The sequence below is a fragment of the Chionomys nivalis genome, chromosome 1 (genome assembly GCF_950005125.1).
Source record: "Chionomys nivalis chromosome 1, mChiNiv1.1, whole genome shotgun sequence".
Lineage (NCBI taxonomy): Eukaryota > Metazoa > Chordata > Mammalia > Rodentia > Cricetidae > Chionomys > Chionomys nivalis.
Window position 1 is genome coordinate 97908553 of NC_080086.1, and position 23719 is coordinate 97932271.

The 23719-nt window shown below is 43.4% G+C and overlaps 1 protein-coding gene across 1 annotated transcript in view; it reads left to right on the forward strand.

Moving 5' to 3' along the window:
• Cyria (CYFIP related Rac1 interactor A) overlaps window positions 1-23719 on the forward strand; it is a 115118-nt gene that overhangs the window by 63206 nt on the left and 28193 nt on the right. The window contains exon 3 of the mRNA XM_057777339.1: window positions 13623-13702. Coding sequence (XP_057633322.1) covers window positions 13633-13702 — 70 coding nt within the window. The 5' untranslated portion in view covers window positions 13623-13632. The remainder of the gene's footprint in view (window positions 1-13622; window positions 13703-23719) is intronic.

Below are 23719 nucleotides of genomic sequence, written 5' to 3' on the forward strand. Positions count from 1 at the left end.
GGCCAGGCAGGAAGTATAGGTGGGAAAACCAGACAGGAAGTAGAAATGATGTAATGAGAACAGGACAATTCTGGGAAGTAGGAAGTTTATTCCTCCCACTCCTGCCCAGATCACCGAAGCAGCAGGATGTGATCTGCCCCACTGAAGAAAGGTACTGAGCCACGTGGCTAACGTAGATCAGAAAAATGGGTTAAGATGTGAGAGATACCCAGTGAGAGGTTAGAGCTAATGGGCCAATCAGCTTATAATTTATGGAGACCTATGTCTGATTTTTTGGGGGGCTAAACAGTTGTGGGGTACCAGGCGGGACAAAAACCCAACAAACAAGCCAGCCCTCCATGTTACAATTGTTTCTTTGTATTGTTTTTTTTTTGTGTGTGTGTGTGTGTGTGTTTCCATTTTATTGATTTCAGTCCTCAATTTGATTATTTCCTGTCTTCTACTCCTGGGTGAGTCTGCTTCTTTTTGTTCTAGAGCTTTCAGGTGTGCTGTTAAGTCACTAGTGTAAACTTTCTTCACTTCCTTTATGTAGGCACTTTGTGCTATGAACTTGCCTCTTAGCACTGCTTTCATAGTATCCCATAGGTTTGGGTATGTTGTGCCTTCATTTTTGTTGAATTTTAGGAAGTTTTTAATTTCTTTTTTTATTTCTTCCTTGACCCAGGGGTGTTTCAATAGAGCACTGTTTAATTCCATGTGTTTGTGGGCTTTTTGAAATTAGTGTTGCTATTGAATTCTAATTGTAAACCATGGTGATCCGATAAGATACAGGGGTTTACTTCAGTTATTTTGTATCTGTTGAGATTTGCCTTGTCACCGAGTATGTGATCAGTTTTAGAGAAGATTCCATGAGGTGCTAAGAAGAAGGTATATTCTTTTGTGTTTGGGTGGAATGTTCGGTAGATGTCTGTTAAGTTCATTTGATTCATAACATCTGTTAGTTACCTAATTTCTCTGTTAATTTTATGTCTGACAGACCTGTCCACTGGTGATAGAGGAGCATAGGGTTTTGCCCCAGTATGGAGGGTCTAGAGAGTGGGGTGTCTCACTGGGTGGTTGGTCACTCACCTCTTGGTCCTCTCCTGTAGTAGCAGGCTGTGTTTCCTACTTTGGACATTCTTAAAACTAAATGAAGCTCTAGTGGTTCTGGGATTTTAGTGTATGCAATGACTTTTGATTAAGTTTTTGATACTTATGTGATGTTTGGGATCTTGGGGACTCTTTCCTGTAGTGCTTTCCTTCCTCAGTCCTTGACTTACTATTTCATGTTTACTTCTTGACGGAAAACTAGAAACTTCAAGAAGAGGTGTGTGTGTGTGTGTTTATCTCTGTGTGTGTCTGTCTGTCTGTCTGTCTGTACGGGGAGTGGTGAAGATAGATCAATTATTAAAGTGCTTGCTTTGCAAGCATGAGAACTTGAGTTTGCTCCTTACACCCCATTTGGAAAAGCTAGACATGATGGTCAATGCTTGTAATCCCCATGTGAGGGAGGCAGCCACAGTTGGATTCTGGGATGAGTTGGCCAATCAACCTAACCTGCAGGTCATTCAGAAACCCTGTCTCATAAAACAAGGTGGGTAGAGTCTGAGAAATGGCATATAGAGCTCATCTGTACACACTTGCATAGGTTTATGCACTAGTACATATACGCACACACACATGCTGTTCACATACATAGACACAGTGTATACACACACACTTGTACACTCGTACACAGATATACCCCACACATGAACACACGCATGCTGCTCATTCATACATAGAGACACTACACACTGCACACACACACACACACACACACACACACACGATACAGCTAATCTTGGATTGAAACCAGAAAAGACAGGGATTTAACTCATCAACTTTCATTTTGCTCATACCATGGACATCTCCTGTGATGTGCTCAGAAATCGATGACTGCTCTGAGGAGCCTTCGCTATCTCATGGGGGAGGCTAGGGAAATGGCGCTGCTACTGGGGCTGATAAAACAAAACAAAACACTGTACAGAGGGAGAGGAAGAGAGAGCAGGAAGCAGTATGGAGGGTAGCCGAGGGAAAATGCAGAGAGAATGGTCCAAGCGATGCGGCAGATTAGGGACAGTTTCTGGCTGATGTAATCAGGTAGATGCCGGAGCTTTAAATACACCAAACACAGGGGTAGGAAACACAGGAACTGAGTGTATTATTGCCAAACCAAGTTGCTATGCCTGCGGGAAGTCCACCCAGATGTTTGGGCCTATAACTGAGGACCAGAATTGAGATGACATTGGTGTATGGATGGAAATTGGAGTCAGAGATATCTTGGCAGAAAGGGTGAGGGAATGTGTGAAGAAAGATTGATTGGAGATGTGGATCCTGCCAGAGAACCCTTCCTAGAGATGAATAAGGATAGACAGGACAGATACTGCTGAATCTTTTGAGGAGTAGTGTAAGCGAAATCCTCCCCTTGTCGGATCAGAGCTGTTATAGGAGGATGGCCAGCAGGACACGTGGTACTCAGCCCCTCGTACAGCCCCTCTCTCCCAATAGAGAGTTCTTTGAGGGAAAGAACTTTGGACAACACTGTGCTAACCTAGAGGACCGGGGATCTGTGCCGTCTCACTAAGTGACTATTGGAGCAGCTAGGTGGCAGGTAACTTCTAGGTGGTCATTTCATTTTCTAGACTGAAGCTGAAGCCAACCAAGGACAGTGGAAGCAGCATTCCCAGCACAGCAGAGATAGTCAAAGGCTTTGCCGAGACTCGGGCCTCTGGGGCTCCTTGCCCCACCCACGGTGTCTCTTTCCACATGAGATTCAGCACGTCCAGCCTGGGTGGGCCGACTCTCTCAGCTTCCTTCGGAAAGGAACAAACTTTTCAAAATGTTTCCTCCTATCCCTGTTCTGGAATCTATGAGAAGACTGAGCGAATGCACTAATACATTCGCAGCGCCGGGTCAGTCCAAAGCCAGGCCCCACTTTGATTGCTTTCGTCCTCACGACAATTTGAAATGCAGGGCGAGGCACGTTGATTCTCATTCCCTAAACAGAGTCTAATTTTGCCCTCATTTCTTGGCCATTTTTTTCCTGCTGTAATATTGGTGTTTATGGGAGAATTAGCCGTGATGAGGTAAAAGTCTATTTTAGAAAGCTGAACTCAGATACTGAAAGGGCTATTTTAGCCTGCACTTAATTGCTCGGCTCCATTATGGGCTCTTGGTGTGGAGTGTGTGTATGTGTTTGTGTGTGTATGTGCGTTGTGTTGTGCATTCCTATGGGTTGGCTTTGAACTGGACTTCAGGAGCTCGGATTCCCCAGAGGATGTCAAAACCTTCAGAGGGACACCTCGGTATTAACTATCATGAGAATATTCAACACATTTTCCCATTTGAGCGACATTACTTGTAGTGTTAAAACGTTTTGAAAACACATTTAAGCCATTAACTCATTTTTATGGTCAGATGAAAGTGCCTAATAGAGTCAGTTCTGCTTTGTTCCTCCTTCATCTTGGAATGAAATTGTCTGTTGGATTCTTGGCAACTCATTCTGCGGCGGAACTAAAAACGTTATGACTTCATCCCCAAGATGGCAAATTGGTGAAGACTCACCACCCACCCCAACTAATTTACACTACTAAACGGCCTGGCAGATTCAGTTTCCTAGAGTTAATAAGCTAAAATACTTCATTCTGTTGATACAATCCTTCCCCAGAAGTATTTGTGGTGTGTGTGTGTGTGTGTGTGTGTGTGTGTGTGTGTGTGTGTGTCAGAGTACAACCTCTGGTGCCACCATGCTTTTATGAGACAGTCTCTTTCATTGGCCTGTAGCTCACCAAGTATGCCGGGCTGATTGGCCAACACTGGCACTACAAATGCATGCCTCCCTGCCCAGATTTTTTTATGTGCATTCTGGGGCATCATTCTCGAGTCTCCATGCCTGCAAGGTGTCTTAGCCAGTATTCTATTGCTATGAAGAGATACCATGACCATGGCAACTCTTAAGCATTTGTTTGGGGCTTGCCTATAGTTTTAGAGCGTTAGTCCATTATCATCATGTCAGGAAGCATGGTGGCAGGCAGACAGACATGATGCTGGAAAAAAAGAGCTGGGAGTTCTACATCTGGATCCACAGACAGCAGGAAAAGAGAACCTCCAGGCCTGGCTTGTGCTTTTGTAATGTCAAAGCTCACCCTTAGTGGCACACTCCCTCCATCAAGGCCACACCTATCCAACAAGGCTACACCGCCATCCTTCTCAAGTAGTGCCACTCACTGATGACTAAGCATTCAAATCATGGGCTTTGGGGGTCATTTATTACTCAGACCAACACACAAGGCAAGCACTTTATCTGGTGAGCTATTGCCTCAACCTAAGAAGCATGATTTTGTGGGCTCTTTTTCTTTCAACCACCCAATTTGTGTCCTATATGGTATAAAACTGAAAAAAATGAAATGTTTGCCCTGGCAATGGTGGAGCATGCATGGGCAGCCCATATATGGCGGTTCTGTTGAACTTGTCCATGTTGGATTTCATGGTCTAAGTTGATGAGGATGACTGACCAGGTCTCTTTCTCAAGAGGGCACCGGATCTCATTACAGATGGTTGTGTGCCACCATGTGGTTGCTGGGAATTGAACTCAGGGCTTTTGGGAGAGTAGACAGTGTGTTCTTAACCACTGAGCCATCTGTCATTTGCTTCACTTGCAGTTCTAAATAGCCAGAACTAGAGTTTACTGCAAGAGTTCTGGTCTACAGAGGATGTTTCTGTGGTGAAAGGAACTTTCTTTTATCTAACTGCTAAAGGTCCCACAATGGAGTTGACTTAAACAAGCAGACAACGGGCAGATTCTCGGGAGATGACACACACATTAACGGAAAGGTGGACCGGTTAGGCCAAGTACTATCTGCCAAGGAGGGTCACGTGGTTGAAGCTTAAGTCCTTTCTTTGTAGGGAGAGAATAAAGTGAAAGCTGTCATACACTTTGGTAGGAAAAAAAATTAAGAGATTTTTCAGGGGAAGATAAATAGTCCAAAGAATAAACAATAGGTGGGAGAGGATACCTAACTTGGGAGGGTGCTGTCAGGTCTAGCCTTCCTTCCTGCAAGTTCATCTTGTGGAGAACATGGCCTGTGGCAGAGAAGAGAACCTCAGCAAAGTTCCTTTTCTGTGCTGCAGGAGAGAGAGAGAGAGAGAGAGAGAGAGAGAGAGAGAGAGAGAGAGAGAGAGAGAGAGAGAGAGGAGCAGGTGGCAAGGGAGCTGGAGAGACCTTGCTTCTCTTCTGGGCCAGATGCTCATTCAGAGACTGGCTCGTAGACCCCAGCAAAATCCGACTCCAGTAATATCAAGTCAGACTCAAGGCAGAGCAAGGTGGTCAGGTAGCAGTGTACCCAAAGGCACTGTCCCGAGAGATGAGAGGCCCACTTGGAGCTTTGCCTCAGTCCTAAGCAAAGTCACTGTCTGTGTGAATAGTTCCCAGTTGTCCATATTTTATAAGCCAGTAAAACTTCAAGATACACGCTGGGCTGGGAAAAGACAGCAGTTGCCTTCAGGCTGTAAAATAAATCAAAACAGAAATACAGAAGTGTGTGGTTAGTGCTAGCCCTCTGAAGAGCTGCTGCTGTAGCATTTGCTTTTCTCATTTGCGTTCAGGGAACTGATGCTTGGGAACCCCTGCACAAAGCGTTGACTGTCTGCCAGGCCCCGCTCTAAGTGCTAGGAATGCAATGAGGTGTGATAACAGCAACTCAGCCCCCAGAACACCTCAGGTTCAGAGACCCATGAGAAAATGTGTAGTTGTGGTCCTGAGTCAAGCCACAGGATGCCTACAGGGAGCAAAGTGAAGCACCTTGCTCAACGTCATAGGGCTTTTTCTTGTGGTTGCAATGAGGTGAATAATCATGATGATATATATCATCAGGATGATATAATATAATCAGGATGATATAATAATGGGGTTCCTTTCCAAGAACCCAGACTCTCACACCCATTCCTTTTCTTTCATAACTCAGAGTGCAATTAGTGCTGCCCATATACACATGGGTATAGGACCAGCCACAGGAACATGGTCAATCTACCAGGAGTCACAGTCCTCAAGAAATTGCCTGTCCTTTTCCTGGAAGCCATCAACTGTCCACAGCTCCTAAATTGGTGGCGGGGCGGGGGGGGGGGGGGTGGTGAGTGTGAATTGAGATCGCAATGTATTGGTTGTGAAAGTTAAACTCCACAAGGTGTGAGGTGCTGTCACCACCTGCAGGTGCTGGTGAGTGTGAGGGAGGAAGAGTCACACATGTAAGGGCCCTGTGGCAATGAGGGAGCCATAACAATGTGGCTAGAATCGGGGTAGCAGGCAGAAGAAAAGAGGGTACAGAGAAAGTGAGCAGAGACCGGGATTTCTCTGGTCGGGGCATGCATTTGGGTGCCCACTGCCCCGCAGGCAGTGGGTATCCATGTGAACTTATAAAGGCTTATCAGCAATGTGGACATAAATGGGGAGAGGGGAGACTAGCCTGAGCTTGGGAATATTGAGATGGATGCTATTCGTAGGACGTAGGTAAGCCCCTGAGGAGCCACAAAGATGACTCTCCGTGGAACGGTGGAACAGTGTGCAAAGATTCTAATTCCCACTGATGATGTCCTTGTTGGGGGAGAACTGAGCCTGCTCTGTCAGCATGCATGGGAGAGGCACTTCTAACAAAGAGTGCAAACCCTTGAGTGATGGAAGCACACTGTACTTTACAAAGTAATGTCTTGCGCTGGGCGGTGGTGGCACACGCCTTTAATCCTAGCACTCAGGAGGCAGAGGAAGGCGGATCTGTGAGTTCACGACCACCCTGGTCTATAAGAACTATTTCCAGGACAGGTTTCAAAGCTACAGAGAAACCCTGCAAAAAACCAAAAACCAAAAACAACAACAACAAAAAAATCTAAAAAGCAAAGTAATGTCTATAAAAGTGGCATCCTGTTACTTTTGTGTTGGTCAACAAAGTGTGAGATTGGGATACATGGCCTCTGGCCCCTCGCTTTAATCCACGGCATCCATCAGCAAAGCCCATTTCTTTTGTTTTGTAAATTAAGATATGAAAGAGAGGACCCCAATGCCAAGTACTTCCTGGAGGAATTTGTGGATGCATTGAGACTGCAGGTCAGGAGGTCCAGGCTCCATCTGGAATGCCTAAGAATGGGACATTCAATATCCCTCCTGTCATGGTATTCTAGTATGTAAAGTGAGTCTCAGAATGCGGGGATGCATGGCTTTACAAGCTTATGCTGATGAGGTGACCGGATAAATTTCTTGATAAAGATGTGATGTCATATGAATACATGCCATTGTATTCTTGATTTATTTATGGTTTATGAACTATGTCACAGAAGAAACAAAAGTTTCATCAACTGTAACTTTTTAATTCCCAAAATAAGGAGCTGCAGTTTTTTTTTTTTGGGGGGGGGGGGGGTTTCGAGACAGGGTTTTGGAGCCTGTCCTAGAACTAGCTCTTGTAGACCAGGCTGGTCTCGAACTCACTGAGATCCGCCTGCCTCTGCCTCCCGAGTGCTGGGATTAAAGGCGTGCGCCACCATCGCCCGGCTATATATATATATATATATATATATATATATATATATATATATATATAATGTATACAATATTCTGTCGGTGTGTATGCCTGAAGGCCAGGAGAGGGCGCCAGACCTCTTTACAGATGGTTGTGAGCCACCATGTGGTTGCTGGTAATTGAACTCAGGACCTTTGGAAGAGCAGGCAATGCTCTTAACCACTGAGCCATAAGAAGCTGCAGTTAATGTGAGTCTTTGATTCTTAAAATCTTTGTACCAAAAGACAAAATACCTTAGACTGGGGAAGATAGTGGCTCCTTCAAAGTGCTAGCAAACTCCACCCTTTCTGATGGGTCACTGACTTAGTTTCTAACTTAAACCTTCAAAAAAAAAATGTTGCAAAACAAACACTGTTAAGACCACCATTTTATTTTCTTCCTCTGCCCTCGATTGTCCTGAATTCCTAGAGATTGATAAATTGCTTTGTGGACAGCAATGAGGGTTTCCTTGCATTTGTTTCTTCTCTGCACTTGGGATAAAAATGCTAGGACCCAAAGCAACTTCTAGATCTAAGGTTCCAGAAGAGTAAGAGTCAGTTGTGATAGCATGGCATTCGGAAGGGAAACCAGGAGATTGGCTCAGCTGCAAACACGAAGGCAGAGGGAGCCAACCAGAATTAGGGCGAAACTATGAACTCTCAAAGCCTATCCCCAGTGACATCCGTCCTCCAGCAAGCCAGTTCTGTCTCCTTAAACAGGGTCATCAACAGGGCACTAAACTTTCAACTATGTGAGCCAATGAGGCACTGACTACATCCCTTAAATTATGGGGCAAAGCTCTTTCTTTCTTTCTTTCTTTCTTTCTTTCTTTCTTTCTTTCTTTCTTCCTTCCTTCCTTCCTTCCTTCCTTCTTTCCTTCCTTTTCTCTCTCTCTCTCTCTCTCTCTTTCTTCTTCTTTTTTTTTTTTTTGTGGGATGGGTAGGGGGAAGTTTCAAGACAAGGTTTGTCTTTGTAGCTCTGGCTGTCTTAGAACTTGCTCTGTATACCAAGCTGGCCTCAAACTCACAGAGATTTGCCTACCTCCATCTCCTGAGTGCTGGAATTAAAGGCGTGTGCCATCACTGCCCAGCTTGTACATAGCTTTTATTTAAAAAAAAAAAAAAAAGACTTGATTGTTTGCATTTGGCTTTATATTCTGGGACAGCTAATGCTGACATTTAAACTTTTTCTTCCAAACCAAAGTAGAATTCTGAGGAGAGAGGGAGAAAAAAAGAGAGATAGTTAATTTATTTTCTACTTTTTTGAAACTGGAAATGTTAGCAGTGAATAATTTCATTTGGAATGTTATGGATTTTACACCAAGTAATAGTAGAGCCAGTTCTATAAATGTCAGTTGAACTGAGAGCCTGGAGAGTGATAATATATGTATAAAAAAAATCATCATTTGTATATCCAAAATTGCCACCCCTTAAAGATGGACGCTTCCCATGTCAAGACCATGCAAGTTGTCTACACAGACACCAGCACGACCAGAGAAGCTCCCTTTGTCTTTACTATTTGGAGGGATCTTGGTCAGTCACCCCCTCTTTCATACCTTTTATTTCCTAACTCCTAATATCCCCCAGATGGAAAAACTCTCGCCTCCACCCATATTCCTCAGACTCTGTGAGTGGCAGCTTCCTTCTTGAGTGAAGCAGACTTGCCCAGGAGATGTTGCCTCATGTGGTTTATCTCTTCTCTGAATTGTTGAAGAACAGCAACTTTCTCTAATATGCCGCAGAGCTGATTCAGAGAAAACCCCTTTCGCATGCAATAGAAGCTATAGAGTCTTTCCACAGAAAAGGGCCTGTGTGCCTGCAGTAACACCACCATATCCTTCACACACTTTAAGAAGACTTTAGATTTTCTGATATCCGGAGACAGGGGCCCCTGGAGTGTCTATTGCGGTACTTTGTCTCCAGTGGAGAAAAGAGTTTGAAGTTTGCATTCTAAAACTTTCAAAGCTAAGGGTGAGTTCATTGGCCAGTTACCCATTTTGAATGCCCTCTTTTGCTGTCAACCAATGTGAACATAAACATAACTTCTTGAAAGTTGTAAGATTTGAACAAATAAAGTATGGGAAAGCTTATAAACACACAGTAAGTACTCCATATAAAATGTGGATGTTCTTCATAAGTACGTGTATGTTCTTTTATTTTCATATATTAATAATCAATGAACATCTTTGAACACTTACTATATATCAGGATGTGTTTATGTCCTTTCGGCTAGAGTCAACTCCTAGGTGGGTGCTAGCTACAAGTAGGCTGTGTATCACCTGCTGTGAGATCGTGGCTTCCCTCACTGCATTCCCCATCTGCACCTGTGCTATGTATGAGGATGCTCAACACAGGCGCAGTCAGTTCTTGAGGGGCAGCTCTGAACAGCGGCATGTTTTCTATAAGACCAAAGAGCAGGAATAAGTTGCGGCCACATTGTTCTCAGATGACATTATTTTAGAGAAAAAGGTTCCTCAGGGGCTCTGAGTACCTTCTGCGTGGCTGTATTCGCTGTGACGTAACTTCTGCAGCTGGGGAGGAATGACAAGCAGCTGACAACTCTTGAAACAGAAGCAGGAGTCATAGAAGGGGGTGACCATGAAGTCACTGGATAGAATGTGCAAGCCAGATTTCCCAGCTCTGCAGAGTACAGCCCTGGACTGCCAGATCAGGCAGCTCTGCCACCCATATGTCTGCTCTGCCATGGGAACTGTGACTCAGTACATGCTCAGATATCCTCTTTGAAGCAGCCACTCTGAGCCAGAGGGGGATTTTTCTTGTCTTCACTTGCTCTTAACCATGATGTCTATATTTACCCACTGTGATCTTCATTTTTTTTTTTTTTTGAATACTGAATCCTGAAAAAGACTATTTTTTCTTTGAGTCTGCAAAAGTTCAGACACGAAATGCCTTCTCTAGTTCCTGGCCCAGTGGCCTCCGCTTTGTGTCCTGGTTGTGACCAGCCCTTTTTATTCTCTTGGCTTCAACTTAATTCTGTCAGTATCTGCATCCTTCAGCAGACTGAAATATTATTCTTTTATTTAATGCCATAAAATGTCTAATCTCAAGTATAAATCTATCTTAATTAAGTTTTCTCCTTAGTACCTTGGTGCATAGCAGTGTGCTCATGTAGGAGCTATGCAAACAGATTGGAGAGGGGCCTTTCTAAGTGGAGTCCAGGGTTCAGTTTAAAAAGTACCATGGTGGGCTAGGGATGTAGCTCAGAGTGAGCATATTCATGGCCCTGGGTTTATTTTTGAATATCTTCAAGATAGATAGATAGATAGATAGATAGATAGATAGATAGATAGATGATATATATAGATGTAGAGAAGATGATAGATATATAGAAGATAGATAGATGATAGAGATGACATATTTATATATAGAGATATAGATGATAGATAGATAGATAGATAGATAGATAGATAGATAGACAGATAGATAGATGATATCTCTATTTGACCATTTTTGTGATGTTTCCATTCACTTGGTAGACTTACCTAAATGAGAATAAAATCTCCTGCATTATTGATCTTGGGAAAAAGTAGCAAGTATCACACCTTTTTTCCCATGAAAACATTGAGATGAAATATTTCTATTTTTCATGTAGGGATCTTGCATTGTGTTTGAAAGACATGCTTCCAAGGTTAACAGAATTAGCCCGTAATAGTGCAGCATGTCCGTAAGTCACTGTTCCAGATGTACCTGGGTTGAAAGCCCACACATCTAGAATTCCAAATGTTCCAAGTAACTGAGCCTGGCTGATGTTAGAATCGTGTTCCAAAATATTTACTGCAGTTGGCCAACCATCTCAAATAACCTTATGAAGAGGTAAAGTTCTACGGGTCACATTTGGAGATATCTCTACATTTATTGGCTTGTGGCTTTTACAAACTTGAAAGGCTTGGCATATTTCCCACGTAGGGATGGATTCTGGCAGGAAAATCATTTATAAAACAGGAGTTTAGAAGGACGTAAATCTGGGACACACTCATAGCAGCAAAACAGGGAAGTTAAGAATATTTAACCATTAAGTTGTTAGGTACGAAGTCCAGCCTACTATTAAATGAATTATCTTCCTCTAAGAAGTGCTTCCAGCTCAGAACTGGAATTGCTCATTAAAATGAGGTCAAGGAGGGCTTGAGAATACCGTCTAGTACAGGATGGACCAGACCCATGCTGAACTCTACTTCTGGCAGAGTTTGGGGCACGTGGAACTTGCTCGGATATGTTTTCACAGAAAATGGTGTGAAGGCAGAGGACGAAAATCAGAGCAGCTGAAAGGATAGGGAAGATGTTTCTTCTGAAGAAAGAAATGGAGTGCATTGTTCCATTGATCTTCTCTGGAGAGCTACATGCTGTCTACCAAACCCATCTTCCAGCAGAAAATCCTAAGCTTATCCAAAGCTGTGGGGATCTAATGTCCTCTGCAACAGAAATCTCTGAGCCTACTATCCACTCCCTGAGGCTGCTGTTTTGTTGAGAATGACTTGATATTATGCCTTTTATTTCTTTGAAAATTACATTTATGTGTATGTGTGTGTCTATGTCTACATGTCTGTCTGTGTGCTCATGCACACCACACACACACACACACACACGCATGCGTGCACGTGCTTGCACTTACACTCATTCATATGTAGACATCAGATGACACATTAGTAGATGGGATTAGAATACGTTCCTGCCTTCTATGTAGGATCCAGGAATTAAACTTGGGTTGACAGGCTTAGAAGCAAGTACCCTTACCTGCCTGAGATATTTCACCAGCCCAAAACTTTACATTTTTGTATTTTATGTAGGAGTGTTTCATCATCAGAACACCAACTGCTGAAAGCCGGTAACTGGACTAGAAGTTACAGTTTGAAAAATCTTGCCTCTTACATGCATCAAGAGAGTCCCTGGGACCCAAAATCTTTGTCCTAAACTCTTTCTCACAAGCTTTAGGAAATTTATGCTGGACAGGCTGGTGTGCACCTGGAGCCTTGGCACTTTGGAGGCCAAGGTGAAAGAAGTGTGAGTTCAAGACCAGGATGGACTACAGCTCAAGACTCTTAGAGATCTAAGCTACCTAGCAGGTCTGAGAGAAATGGGAAGACTAAGCAAAAAGAGGAAGGAAGGGAGAAAAGAAAAAAATAATACAAGAGAGAAGATAAAAGAGAAACCCTTACTATTCCTGGCAGATGTTTTAATGACACCCTGTCTGTTATACCTACCCAGTGATATGGTTTGTTCTACACTGGCAGGAAAGAAAAGCGAGGTAGAGATTCAGCTGTATGGTTACAGGGGCTTGTAATAGGCAAAGGGAAACATTTCATAGAAATAGTCAAAATTCCACTTCAAAGAAGTTTAAGTTTTAAGATGGAACTCATTTGTTGTTGTTGTTTGTTGACAGAGGTTTTCTGTCCTACCTGCTCTTTCAGCTGTTAAGTCCCAAAGAATCATATAGAGGTCTCCATTAGTTATAAACTGATTGGCCCATTAGCTCAGGCTTCTTATTTACTAGTTCTTATAACTTACATTAGCCCATAATTCTTGTCTGAGTTAGCCACTGGCTCAGTACCTTTCTCTGTGAGGCAGTCACATCATGCTTTCTCTGCAGCTGGGTCACGACTGCAGACTGCAGAATCCTCTTCCCAGAATTCTCCTGTTCTCATTGCCCCACCTCTACTTCCTGCATGATAGTCCTGCCTACACTTCCTGCCTAGCTACCGGCCAACCAGCATTTTATTAAACAAGTACAAGAAACAAATGTTTTCAGGGTAAAACCATTGTTCCACAGCAGTTGTTGTTATTATTATTATTATGTGAATGAGATACAGGGTGCAAGTATCTTTTTCAGAGGCCTGTGACACACACATCTGTCACTACTCTGCTTCAGAGAACTCCACCTCAGGGTTACTTAGCTCCCCGCAGCTCAAGGTTGAGCTGTGGGGTTCCAGACCTGATGGAGCTGCTCTCCTCTTGGGCTTAAGGACGTGATGGTGGAACTGTATGCTTCTGAGTCGGCTTTTCACATCTCTGATGGTATTTGCTTTTGTGTTATCTTTTCTAGGTTTGCTGGCATGGGAAACCTGCTCAAAGTCCTGACCCGGGAAATTGAGAATTATCCACACTTTTTCCTGGATTTTGAAAGTAAGTCCTGAGCACTGTACTACAGGAATGGAAACTCAGTACTTGCTCCATAGCTTGTTCGTAGGGAATTATAGAGATTTCCAATGAGACTCAAGTCAAATCCAAGTGGTATCATGTATGTCTTTCTGACGTTTTCCTCCACCTGTTTTGATTTCTAGAAACCTACACAAAGGTTTGGTTTAACTGGTCCATTTTTTTTTTTTTGTTATAAGGATTAGCTTTGGTATGACATACATAAAACTTTATCATGAAACTTTCTTAAGATTCTGTATATAATACTATTACACTTCCAAAGAAAAATAGCAAGCACATTAGCCGACATGGATTAGCACTAAGTACCCTTATACGTACAAGGGGAGCAGTGACGGCCACCAGAAATCAGGCTGACTGTTTGTCATCAGTGCCCTCTATTTTATGTATTATTTAATTGCATAAAATTATTTTGGGATCTTTCAAATCCTGGCCTTGTTCATAAAATTATTGCCCCAGTTTTTATTGTCAGAGTTACCTAGGAAGAGGGAACCATAATTAAACAATTAATCAGATTAACCTGTGACTGTGTCTGGGGTGTTGTCTTGGTTGCCTACTGTAGGCAGCAGCATCCCTAGGTGGCCCCAAACTGGATAAGAAAGCTAGCTGAGTTCTGTGAGCCAGGGAGATAGCGAGAGAGCAAACAAGTAGGGAGGGTTTCCCCAGAATTTCTGCTTCATTTCCTGCCTGGCTTCCTTCAACGATAGATGGTGACCCAGGAGTGTAGCCCAAATAAACCCTTTCTTCCACGTGTTGCTTTTGGTCATAGCAGCAGAAACACTAAATAGAACAGTTACGCCTCCATTACCAAAACAGTATAATCAATTTTTCTTTTCTGGTGTAAAATGGCCTGAAAGTCATTGCTAAATAAACAGAGATTCTGTGTTGTTCATTTGATTGACTGACTGTACTGACTCAAACTAGGTTGGTATTCCCACTCTTTTCCCTTGTGCATGTATGCCTGCGTGTGCCTGTGTGTGAATGTGGTGCACTCATCCTCAGTGAGCCTGAAGCCAGCTTTCAGGCGCTGATTCTCAGTTCACACTTTGAGGAGTTCTTTCTTATGATTTCTGCCTCCACCCAGCATACTGCATACTCTACCCTGCATACTCCAGGCTCTGCCCTGCATACTGCAGCCTCTACCCTGCATATTGCAGTCTCTACCCTGAATACTGCAAACTCTATTCCGTATACTCCAGGCTCTGCCCTGCATACTGCAGCCTCTACCCTGCATATTGCAGTCTCTACCCTGAATACTGCAAACTCTATTCCGTATACTCCAGGCTCTGCCCTGCATACTGCAGCCTCTACCCTGCATATTGCAGTCTCTACCCTGAATACTGCAAACTCTATTCCGTATACTCCAGGCTCTGCCCTGCATACTGCAGCCTCTACCCTGCATATTGCAGTCTCTACCCTGAATACTGCAAACTCTATTCCGTATACTCCAGGCTCTGCCCTGCATACTGCAGCCTCTACCCTGCATATTGCAGTCTCTACCCTGAATACTGCAAACTCTATTCCGTATACTCCAGGCTCTACCCTGCATACTGCAGCCTCTACCCTGCATATTGCAGTTTCTACCCTGAATACTGAAGGTTCTGCCCTGAATACTGCAGACTCTTAACATGCATACTCCAGGGCCCACCCAGCATACCCCAGGCTCTACCCTGCATGCACCAGGCTCACCAGCCAGCAAATTCCTTTGTCTCTGCCTTCTATCTCACTATAGGAGCGCTGGGATTACAGATGCTGGCTATCCTACCCAGTTTTTAAAACATGGGTTCCAGGTCATCAGGCTTGCATCGCTGTTGCTTACCCACTGAGCCATCTCCATGCTCCCCCACACCCCACACGAGCTGGAACACAGCTGGACATTCCTTTTGTATTCATGCCCACTGCCCTCTTTAACTTGCTGGACACTTTAATTTGTCAAGTATTTATATTAAAGAAAATGGCCAGAACGGCTTCACATATAGACGGAATTTTCTAGCACTTTTGTTAATTAAATGCTAGACGACCTTTTCAAGTTGTAGAGCGAAAGCCCTCTAAGGTGTTGCATGGCGTCTTTGACATATTTAAAACAGCTGCTCAAAAAGGAGAGCGACTCCGGAACTCATGAATTCTGATAACAAAACTCTTAATTACATTCACTGAAGGATACTTGGCTTCTGATCTAACCCCATTCCTCCCTGCTGTTATTGGTTGGCTTGACTTGGTTTCATTTACATTTGGTTTGATAAGGATTTCAGCTCGGAACTCAAGATGAATTTGCCTGTGATTCTTCTGAAATCTGTCTGTCTGTCTATATGTACACATGTGCATATATTATTATTATTATAGTAAGATCCATCAATAGCCTTAAATAAGTTGCCTGTAATCTTAACCACTTTGTTACTTTAACTTTAATCGTTCCTGCCATTTTTTTAAGATTCATTCATTTACTATGCGCACAGTGCTCTGCCTGCATACATGCCCGCAGGCCAAAAGAGAGCACCAGATCTCACCACAGATTGCCTTGAGTCAACATGTGGTCATCTGGAACTGAACTCAGGACCCCTGGGAGAGCAGGCAGTGCTTTAAACCTCTGAGCCATCTCTCCAGTCCCTCCCTACCATTGTTATAGCACACATTTTTGCATGATTGCATTCAATGCATGAAGTGGTTAAGAATAATGCTACAGTCTGCATTCATTCACAGTTCCCCAACACCTAGGAGCCCAGAGTAATCCCATGTCCACTCACGCTGGGAAGCCCTAAACACACGAGTCTGCCCTGACTCCCACCTACCTGACAGAATTCGGTGGCCCCCCTTGCTACTCTAATTGTCTTGATTTCTTGGCTTTCTACACTGCTCTGAATGTTGAGTCACTTGTCAGGACTAATCTTCAGAACCTTGAAAGAGTACAGATAAAACCTGTGAGGATTTAAAGCAGTGGTTTCCAACTGGTCTACTCTAGGGCTCTGGGGTTTGCCTTGGAAAGCCTCTCCCCGCTGCATGGCAGGCAAGGTGGCCTGAGAGAGGGCTCAGTTCCTTTTCCCTGTTGTCATTGTGCTCTGATCTGCTCGGTCGGTCATGTGCTGCGGGCATTGTTTACCTCTTTAAGGAGAAGTCCTGGTGGCTAAAGGATACATTTAGAGAAATTTGATGTCCATGATACAAAAACTCCCTTTGCAGATATTATAATTTCTTCAAGATAAGAAAGCAAGCTCTTGATTTCCATGCCTGGTGGCTTTCTGTTAGGACTATAAATAACTGTAATCTATAAAAAAATATGAATTTTGAAAAAAATGTACAAAATTCCGCTTCTTTTTCCAAAGAGAGAATAAAAAGAAACTCCTTTCATAGCCTCCAGAAGTGTAGTTTTATTTCCCCTAAATTCTAGGAGGGAACGGCTGAGCTGAGGTCACACAGGGAATGGTTAGGAGGGGAGATGGGGACCTGAGTCCCTCCAGCTCTCTTCTGCTGCTTTGCTGCCCCCAACTTCCCGTCGCAGCAGCCAGCAGCTTCTCTGAACACCCCCCGCATCGCTCTGTTACTGACCAGGAAGAACATGCTTTATTCCTAAACTAAACACGTCTCATGAAAAAACCAGGGAAAAAAACAACACAGCAAAAACATTCTTTTTATCCTAAATACCATCCCCTTCACCCCTCGCAGGCAAGTTTTCTGTGTGTAGTCTTGATTGTCCTAGAACTCACTCTGTAAACCAGGCTGGCCTCAAACTCCCAGAGTCCCTCCTGCCTCTGCCTCCCAGAGTGCTGGGATTAAAGGTGTGCGCCACCACTGCCCATGGCTTAAATATCGCATTCCTTAAAGAGGTTTCTAAGAAAGACCAATGGTAAGAGAGGTGGAAAATGTGGACTTCAGGAAGATTTTCCCTTGAATCTGTGGCTTGCAGATTAATCAAGAAAATGTATGTTGAGCCTGATATGATTTTTCCATGTCAGCCACACACAAGTAGGATTGGGGACTAAATGAGAATAAGCGTAGTGGGAAAGTGACAGATTAAAGTGGAGAACCGACAGACGTTTACTTGAAGACAAGGTAGGAGACTTGATAAAGGCGTAACTTGCTGCCAGAGAACGGAAGGGAACAGAACTTGCATCCAGGTTCTGGAAATGGGGGTCCACAGGAGGGGTAGGACAGCACATGTTGAACAGCTGGCCCTTTAGTGAGTCTTAAAGAACGGCGAGGTTTCTACGGGCCCAGATGGGATGAGGAGTTCTCCACCAGATGGAAATAGTCAATGAGAGGTGCAGGAATTAGAATAGAGGGGCATGTTTGAAGAACAACAAAAAGTCCAATTTAGACAGACCACCAAAGGCCTGTTGAGAAAACGGGGTGGGGGTGTGTGGAATGGAAGGGCTGGTTTGGTAAAGCTGGCACCAAATAACTTGCCAAGCCAAGACTGGAGGCGCATAATCGGAGCTCACAGCCAGACAGAAGAGCTAAGATCCTCTGGAGAATGGAGAATAAGAGCTGGACAGATGAGCCGCACTTCAGGCACCACACTGAAGAGGGCGCCAGTGGGCAAGGGGTCCTGGAGAGATGCCGCAGTAGAGATGCAAGGATACCCTACTAAGTTGAGATTCTGGGGCTAAAGCCTGAGTGTTGTGACCTAGCGCCTAGCCTTTCGTTGAGCAGGGATTTGAGTACCATATGAGTGTCAAGTGTAGAGAATGAGGTTGTGAAGGAAGAACCATGTAGGTCAAATCTAGGCAGTTAGGAGAACATAGGGAGTCCTCATATCCAGTGGGCAATAAAGAAAACAATTGAAATGGGAGATGATTGCTGAGCATTCTGGTCACCAGTCACCTTGAAAAAGAATATTTGGGGTTTGTTGCTTTCTATCCAGAGGCTGGGTGGTAAAGAGTTAAGGAGCGAGGGGTAGAGAGAGAAAGGAAGGCTGAGCAGCATGTAATAACAGCTTAAATGAATTTAACATGTCTTCTTTTAATGTTGAATATTCTTTCTGAAGTCAGTGATGGGATATAATTGAACTGGGTCAAATAGATATAATTAAGCTGGGTCAAAACATAATACAAAATTAGACACATCTGTCCTTGGGTTCCTCAGTGGCAAAGATCTGATTTAAATTCCTGTTGACCTTTTCAGTGAGTGCTACAATTCATGCTCATATTTTCCCACAGATCCTTAGCTTCTTTTTTTTTGTGTGTGTATGTGATTGCATCTTTTATCTGTTTACTTTTTTTTTCTTTTGTCTCTCTCCGTCTCTTCACTAGGCCTCACTCTTCTCTTTGAAAGTCAGGAGGCAGAGGTATGGTAAGGAAGGTTGATGAATGTCGTTCCAGCCAGGGATGGTTTGAAGGGCATTGCTCAAGAGGTATGGCTGGAACCCTAAGGCAGATTGCTCAGTCGGAGCCTCCACAGTGGCCCCTAAGGTGGGCAGCAGGCGTCAGCCTTCCATACAAAGGGATGCAGTGAGTCCCAGACAGGAGTGATTAGAAACATCTGATGAACTCTCCCTTATAAAAGTAGCTAAGCTTCGCCCAAAAAATCGACTCAATGGTCTGGTCCATAAGGATCTGCTTTTCTGATGCTCAGTCAGAAGTTCTGACTCCTTCTGATGCTCAGCCAGAAGATTGGTAACAATCTCTAGCTAATGCATCCAGTACCTGCCATCATGTTCAGTAACAGGGGAGCTACAGCAAGCAACCGTGTGAGTTTTGAGTAATATTCTTCAAGACAGTAAACATTCAAGTAGCTTAATGGGGATTGGTGGTCACATGACCGTGATCTCAGAGCTCAGGAACTGGAAGGAGTATTGCAAGTTTGGGGCAAGGAGGTGAGTCAGACTTATGGTAAGTTTAGGGACAGCTTAAGTTACATATAATACACACACACACTCTTTCACATACATACACATTCTTGCATGCACAACAAATAATAATAATAAATATCTTTAAAGTACTCAAAAGCACGTCACTTGGAAGGAAGGTTTTGTCTACCAGCAAACAATTTGATCTATCAAAGATTTCTCTGAGATCTGAACAGGCATCTCTCCAACAAAAATAAATAATTGCCTGGTCTACAAGAGCTATTTCCAGGACAGGAACCAAAAAGCTACGGAGAAACCCTGTTTCGACAATCAAATAAATAAATAAATAAATAAATAATTATCCATGGAAAAGGAATATTCAGTATTACCAACTAGGAGGTAGAGCTACCATGAGCCAATGCCCACAAGGGTGGCTGTCATCAAAACGAAGAGGATAAAAGTGCTGTTGAGATTATGAAGACATTGGAATCCACAGGCAAATAGGGAATTAAAATGATCCATCTGCTTCGAGAGACAGTTTGAAATGCTCAAAGGTTAAGGCTCAAGTTACCACATGATAGGGCTGCTCCAGCATATGCCCAATAAAATGAAAACATATATATAAGACTTGTATTTGAGTACTTACATGTGACATCATTCAGAAAGACTGAAAAGCTCATGAACTGGTGAATAGGCAAATAAAATGTGGCACATCCATTCAACGAAATATCACTGATCAATAAAAGATGTGAATTACTGAAACATGCTACAGCGGAGACAGACCTTGAAACCTTGTTAAGCTAAGTGAAAGAAGCCAATGACCAAGACTACATATGGACTCCATTTGAATGGAGGGTTATAGAAGGCAGATCTGTGGATAGAGACAGCCCAGCTGGTCTAAGATGTCTTGTAGATGGCTGTTTCCTGATTTGCTTGACTCAGCTCCATTTCCCCATGTTGGCTCCTGTAGAAACTGTGGCTTGACTGTGCCGCAGAGGCCACGCTCCCAGGGATGGTCCCTGCTTCTGACTCTCATAGGACCCAGAGTGTGGGAATATTTGAAACCTGAGCTCTCTGCTGTCCTTTCAGGTGGACCCAAAGCTCCACGGCCAGAGTATCTTCTTATATTTTTCCTCCTGTTTTAAATTTTTCCTTGTCAGCATCGGGTTCATGGTACCTGATTCCCTTTCTGCCATGAACTCCTAGGGCTTCTCGGCCTCCTGGCCAGGTCCTGCACATGGAGCAGTTGTGAGCATGTAAACGTGAACATTTCCACTATTTTCTTCTTGGGTACATTTGTGGAACCCTCCTTTTCTTACCTCCCCTCTGCCAAGTTTGAAAGCACCCGCTGCCCCCATTGTCCAGGACAGTGGTCTTTCTTTTCAGATTTTATTGCACTTTATACACATCCTCTGTTCCTACAGTAAAAGTAATAGAGGCTTGGTTTGTGTGCTGCGTGACTTGTTCTCTTTGTTAGGAAGAAAGCAATATTCCTTGCAACTTTTATTTGTTTCCACAATAGTATGAAAATTTGCTACAGAGCTATGGATTTATACACAACAAATTAACATTAATTCTTTTGTGTCCTTGAATATATAGTTAGCACATCGAGGCTTTCTTGATCCCCTCAAAATGAAAATGAACAGGTTTTTGACTAATCAGGATTGAAACTGATTCACACACAGAATTAATTACCTTTAATTTTTGATGTTTTCTGTTCTCTCATGAGTTCTATCATCTTAGCAGATTTTTAATTGTACAATACACTGTCGTTAACTAGCCGCATCATTGCGCCCTGCATCTAGAACTTAATTATTTTGCACAACAGAAGCGTCATCTCTGCTAATTATCAACCATGTTGCCCACCCCAGTGCCCCTGACACTACTCTACACACCGCCTCTATTAATTGACATTTTTATGTGCATTGCATAAGTAAGATCACGCAGTGTGCATCTTTTTGTAACTAGTTTATTTCAGCTGATATAATTGTATTATATTGTATTGTCTCCGAGGCTCATCTGTAGTTTTGTGTATTGCACGCTATCTTTATTAAATCTGAACACCATTGTAACTGTACTTATGCTGCCTTTTCATTCTCTGTTCCTTTTCAATCAGTGGTTCTCAACCTTCCAAATGCTATGACCCTTTAATACAGTTCCACAATCATAGTTATTTTCCTTACTACTTCACAGTCGTAAATTAGTTATTGTTATGATTCATAATGTGATATTCATAATGTGATGAGCTGATATTTCCAATGGTCTTAAGCCACCCCTGGGAAAGGGTTTTTCAACCCCCAACAGAGTTGTGACCCCCAGATTGAAAACCATGGGCGTAGGAGGACTGCCTTATGGTTGTTATGATCCAGTTTTTCATGCGATCATGAAGGGTATTCTGGACACCAGGCATTCTGTTTGTCATGGTGTAAACGACTGAAGATCTTGTAGTCTGGTTGGGGAGGCAGACACAGAAGCTGGCATCTAAGATGTATTGTTGATTCGGACGTTGTTTGAGGCGCTGTCAGCAACGTAACAATGCAGTTTTCATCACTAGTGGACACTTCCTTGAGATGAAGACTTAGAGAAAATAATGAGCTTAGATTCTTGTCTCCTCCTGTGTCTGTCACCTTGCTGAGCATGGAGTGCAATTTCGTTGGCTTTTGTGGACACTAATTGAGTGGCTATATGCAAAGACTCCTCCCATTTTTAAGGATGAAACAGCTATGATGGTGGCTTCTTGCCAGAGGCAAAGAGACCTGGAAAGATAAGATATTGGCACATGACGATGAGAGTATTAGAAGGGCTTGGTCTCTTTTTTTAAAAATAATATTTATTTATTTATTTATTTATTTATTTATTTATTTATTTATTATGTATACAATAGTCTGTCTGCAGGCCAGAAGAGGGCACCAGACCTCATTACAGATGGTTGTGAGCCACCATGTGGTTGCCGGGAATTGAACTCAGGACCTTTGGAAGAGCAGGCAATGCTCTTAACCACTGAGCCATCTCTCCAGCCCTTGGTCTCTTCTTGAAAGCCTATTTTTTTATTTCCTTGAGAAAGTAAGATAAGAGCAGAGCAGATCTATGGTACGGGAATTAAGTACACCCAAGCAGAGATCAAATACTACACTAACCAGAAGAACAGATCCCAGACTAGGCTAAAGAACTATTCCTCCGTGGGTAGCGGCTAGAACAGTGCAGGAGCTGGAGACGTGCTTCTGCAACGTAGAGCCCGCCATACTCTTCTCACGCAAGATCCATACTCAGTTACGCACCCATGCTGGGTAGCTCACAGCTGCCTGTAATTCCTTCCTAGAGAAGACCAGTGCCTCTGGCCTCCAAGGGATCCTTCACACATGTGCATACACAATTAAAAATTAAAGATGAATCTTTAAAATGGTAGTGTTCTTATGAGGCAAACCTATATCTCATAAATTAATCCAGGGATAACAGCGATCGGAGTGATAATTAGGGAAATTCTAAAAAAAAAAAAAAATTCCCCTATCAGTGTACTCACAAAAGGCTTCAGTTTCCTGTTCTTGGGAACAGAGGTCTGTATCAGGTTAGCCCATCATCTGGGATGTCTTTGTGGACTCCGGTGCACTTCCCGCCTCAGCTGCTCTCCCCTTGCGCCTGTTACCTGTCAGCCTTGCATCTGCAAAAGTGGTTCAGAGGCCGCTAGAAGACGGATGGGAAACATTTTTGTCTTTGTCTAGTATGCTCACTTGACAAAGGAGAGCAATAAAAATCAAAACAGAACAAACCTGCAAAGTGGTTTCTGGATCCAACACAAAAGGGACAAAATGTGCTCCCCCGGAGCCTAGGAAAGCAGCTCCATGGGTAAAGGAGTTGTCGTGCAGTTGTGAGGACCTGCATTCGGATCCCCCAGACTGGTGTGAAGCCATGTGTGTTGATATATCTCTGTATCCAGTGCTCTTGTACTTGGAGACGCGGGGATCCCTGGGCCCTGAGAGGCGTGGACCTGCCTGTGGGCACAGTGGTGAACAAGAGACTCTCTCTCCAGGTGGAGAGTGAGCGCTGACACCTGGGGTTGTCCTCTGGCCTCTCTACATATGCACCTATACTTATGCATGTGCATTTGCACGTGCGTACACACATGTATACATGTATGCACAAATTCAGAGAGATTTTTTTTTTTTTTTTATATTCCATGATATTCTAGCACTCCAGCTTTCTGAGAC